The sequence below is a fragment of the Cynoglossus semilaevis genome, chromosome 13, assembly GCF_000523025.1.
Source record: "Cynoglossus semilaevis isolate Cse_v1.0 chromosome 13, Cse_v1.0, whole genome shotgun sequence".
Classification (NCBI taxonomy): domain Eukaryota; kingdom Metazoa; phylum Chordata; class Actinopteri; order Pleuronectiformes; family Cynoglossidae; genus Cynoglossus; species Cynoglossus semilaevis.
Genome location: NC_024319.1, coordinates 3234771 through 3238017, shown reverse-complemented (window position 1 = coordinate 3238017; position 3247 = coordinate 3234771). Strand labels below are relative to the sequence as shown.

Genomic DNA, 3247 nt, shown 5'->3' with positions numbered 1-3247 from the left:
CACACACTCACACACACTCACACACTCACACACACTCTCACACACTCAGAGCCGCCTCTTGTCAGAATAATTACCGTCTCCTCTCCTGTGAGATGATGAGCTGATGATAAATTGGATTTATTTTCTTCTCTGCTCTCCGTCTTTGTTTCCTTCGTCTTCACACTGACGTGAACCCACCATCAGAGTTCAATCTTCATCTTCTTCATCATCATCATCAGCCACAGAGTCTCATTAGTAAAAAAAAAAACAAAACACTAAAACAACAGCTGAAATGTTCAGGTGACGTTTAGAAACCAAGCTAAAAAAAAAAAGAGAGAAAACGTCCAGGTACTGCTGACATATTCAGTACAGCTGAGAGAAATCTCTCTGTTCTGGACCAGAGGAACCAGAACCACTGAGATGAAACCATCTCCTGTCAGAACCGTGGTTCTGGTTCTGTTGTTCAGAACCCTCTTCTCACTGATCCAGGTGGTTCTAGGTTCTTCTCCTCTTCTGTTTTTCAGAGCGTGAAGATCCTGACGTACCGCGAGCCTCAGAACCCGGAGTACAGGGAGTTCGTGGAGAACCTGAAGACCGACGCCAAGAGCATGTTCAACTACACCATCCAGGACTCGCTGGTGAGAGAGAGCACGCACACACACACACACACACACAGATACTGGTCTTTCAGGGTGAGAATGAAAGTCACACTATGATCTGGACTCTGGTAGTCGAGTCGGGTCACAGGGTCACAGGGTCACAAGGTCACGGGGTTAAAGTAAGAAATGAGATTTTAAAAAAGCAAAGAGGTTTAACAAAATAAGGGGTCACAGAGTTAAAGTGAGAAATGTGATTAAAAAAAAGCAAAGAGGTTTAACAAAATAATATTTACCAATATATATTTAAATGTTAGCTCATAAATCTGATGATGTCAGAGACAAAAGTGTAAAAAGTCACTGTTTTTATTCAATGGTTTTTGACTTAAACTTCAGGAATAAGTCAACAGTTGAACTCCTTCCTCAGTCCTAAGAAATAAGACAAACTTTAATCTTTTTTTGTGTCAAATTTCTTTACATTTTGGGTCTAAAAAAATGTGGTTAGGTGTTTGTTTTATTGTTAGCTGTTTAGTAAACATTTAGTTTTTCTTCGGATTTTACTGCAGTAACATTGAAATCCTGGACATTAGTCGTAGTTAAAACATGACGTGGTCACATGAACAACAGAAACTCCAGAGAAACTGAGTGGACTTCTTCTACTGTCACTGGTGTCATTACAGCTGATGTGGTACAAACTGAGGGGCACAGGTCAGCTGACAGCCACAGCACAGGGAGCTGCTTTAATAATCACTGTTTTCCTGCAGCAGTCAGTGTGAAGTCTCTCATTAAAGTCTGAAAAGATCAGAACAATGCAGTGCTGGTGGTCACGGCGCCACCGTCTGACTGCGTTTAATGAGGAGCCTCCGCCTGAAATGAACTTTGACAAAAATACTTCTGTCAAAGGAAGTTCCAGTAATTGGTCAATTAAATAAGCCTATGAACTTCAACGGAAACCTGGAGTTTAATGTTTACATTTGAGAAATGTTATTGTCCCCTGGACCAGAACAGACCAAAGTCCACGGAGAAAATCATTGATTGAAAAAATTTCTTTCGAAAATTTTTTTTTGAAAAATTTTTTTTTGGAAAATGTTCAAAAAAAAATGTTCAAAAAAAAATTTGAAAAAATTTTTCAAAAAAAATTTTTGAAAAAAATTTCTTGAAATGTTTTTTTAAATTTTTTTTTGAAAAATGTTTTTTAAAAAAAATGTTATGAAAAATTTTTTTTCAACTTTTTTCAGGAGTTGCTACAGCAAATCATTGATTTCCATCTCCCTGTTCTCTGCATCTCCTACTCTGACTCCAACTATCTGCATGTCCTTCCTCACTGCATCCATATATCTCCTCTTTGGCTTTCCTCTCTTTCTCCTACCTGGTAGCTCCAACTCTCCCAACATCTCTCCCCAACATTCTTCTACCAATGTATCCACTGTCCTTCCTCTGCACATGTCCAAAGAAAAGAATTTTTTGGAAATTTTTTTTTTTTAATTTTTTGAGAAAAAAAAATTTTTTAGGAAAAAAAAATTTTTTGAGAAAAAAAAATTTTTTTTTGAAAAAAAAAAAAAAAAATTCTTTTGAAAAATTTTGAAAAAGATTTTTTGAAATTTTTAAATTTTTTTTGAAAATATCTTTTGAAGTATCTTTATCTTTTCCTTGTCTTAAACATTTCTTTTTGGTGTTTTCAGATGAACATCATAGCCGGAGGGTTCTACGACGGCCTGATGCTTTACACCCGCGCTCTCAACGAGAGCATGTCGGTGTCTGGGGGTCGACCTCCAGGTAAAGATGTCACCGAACGGATGTGGAACCGGACATTCCACGGTCAGTGTGGGTTTTTATTCTTACGGTTTTTAACAGCAGGTCACATGACACAGACAAACACCAACTCTCTCCACTACGACTCACGCTAAAAATGTCAATTTGAACTTGAATAAAAGTCGTTTCTGACCTGCGCCGTCCGCCTCCCGCCTCCGTGCAGAAACTTCCGTCTTATCTTTGAGAAAACCGCGGCCGCTGCCAGTTTTTGGTTTGCGAACCTTTGAAGAATGTTCAGTATGTTGTGCTGCGATATCAGCGGCTCTGCAGGAAATCAGAAGTCATTAGTCACAGAGACGCCGAACACATGAACACAAACAGCTGTGAGGTCACAGATCGGACTGTTGTTCACGTCCAGCACACCACTGCACCACTGCAACCCATCACCAAAGTGAACAGTGAACGGTGCCTTGCTCAGAGCGCCTCGGCGGTAACTGGGCAGCCGCTGGACTCGAACCTGAAACCTTCCTTCAAGTTCCAAAGTTATAAAAATGAGAAGATATATTTCTATGAAAACAAGGACTGCACATCTGTACTGTACTGTACTGTACTGTACTGTACTGTACTGTACCAACATGAACCCCTCTCCTCCACATAGCAGCAGCAGTCAGTCATTAATAATCTTTCATCAGCTCTTGAATCATTTGTTTTGTTCTCAGTGTTTCTTGACTCCCCCAATCCTCCCCTCCCCCCGTCCTCCCCCCCGTCCTCACACTCCCTCTTTTCTTCCAAACTTCCAGACTTGTGTTTGTCTCTTTAGAAGACATTGTGCAGGAACACAGACTTTCTAAGTCTTGCCTCACAGAGTATCAGTATCAGACTAAACACCCCCCCCTCCTCACCCCCTCCTCACCCCCCTC

The 3247-nt window shown here is 40.3% G+C and overlaps 1 protein-coding gene across 1 annotated transcript in view; it reads left to right on the top strand.

Annotated features, from left to right (window-relative positions):
- Positions 1–3247, top strand: part of LOC103388035 (atrial natriuretic peptide receptor 1-like) — a 33324-nt gene that overhangs the window by 20025 nt on the left and 10052 nt on the right. Inside the window, exons 2-3 of the mRNA XM_025061375.1 lie at positions 504–617; positions 2258–2393. Of these exons, the coding sequence (XP_024917143.1) occupies positions 504–617; positions 2258–2393 (250 nt within the window). The remainder of the gene's footprint in view (positions 1–503; positions 618–2257; positions 2394–3247) is intronic.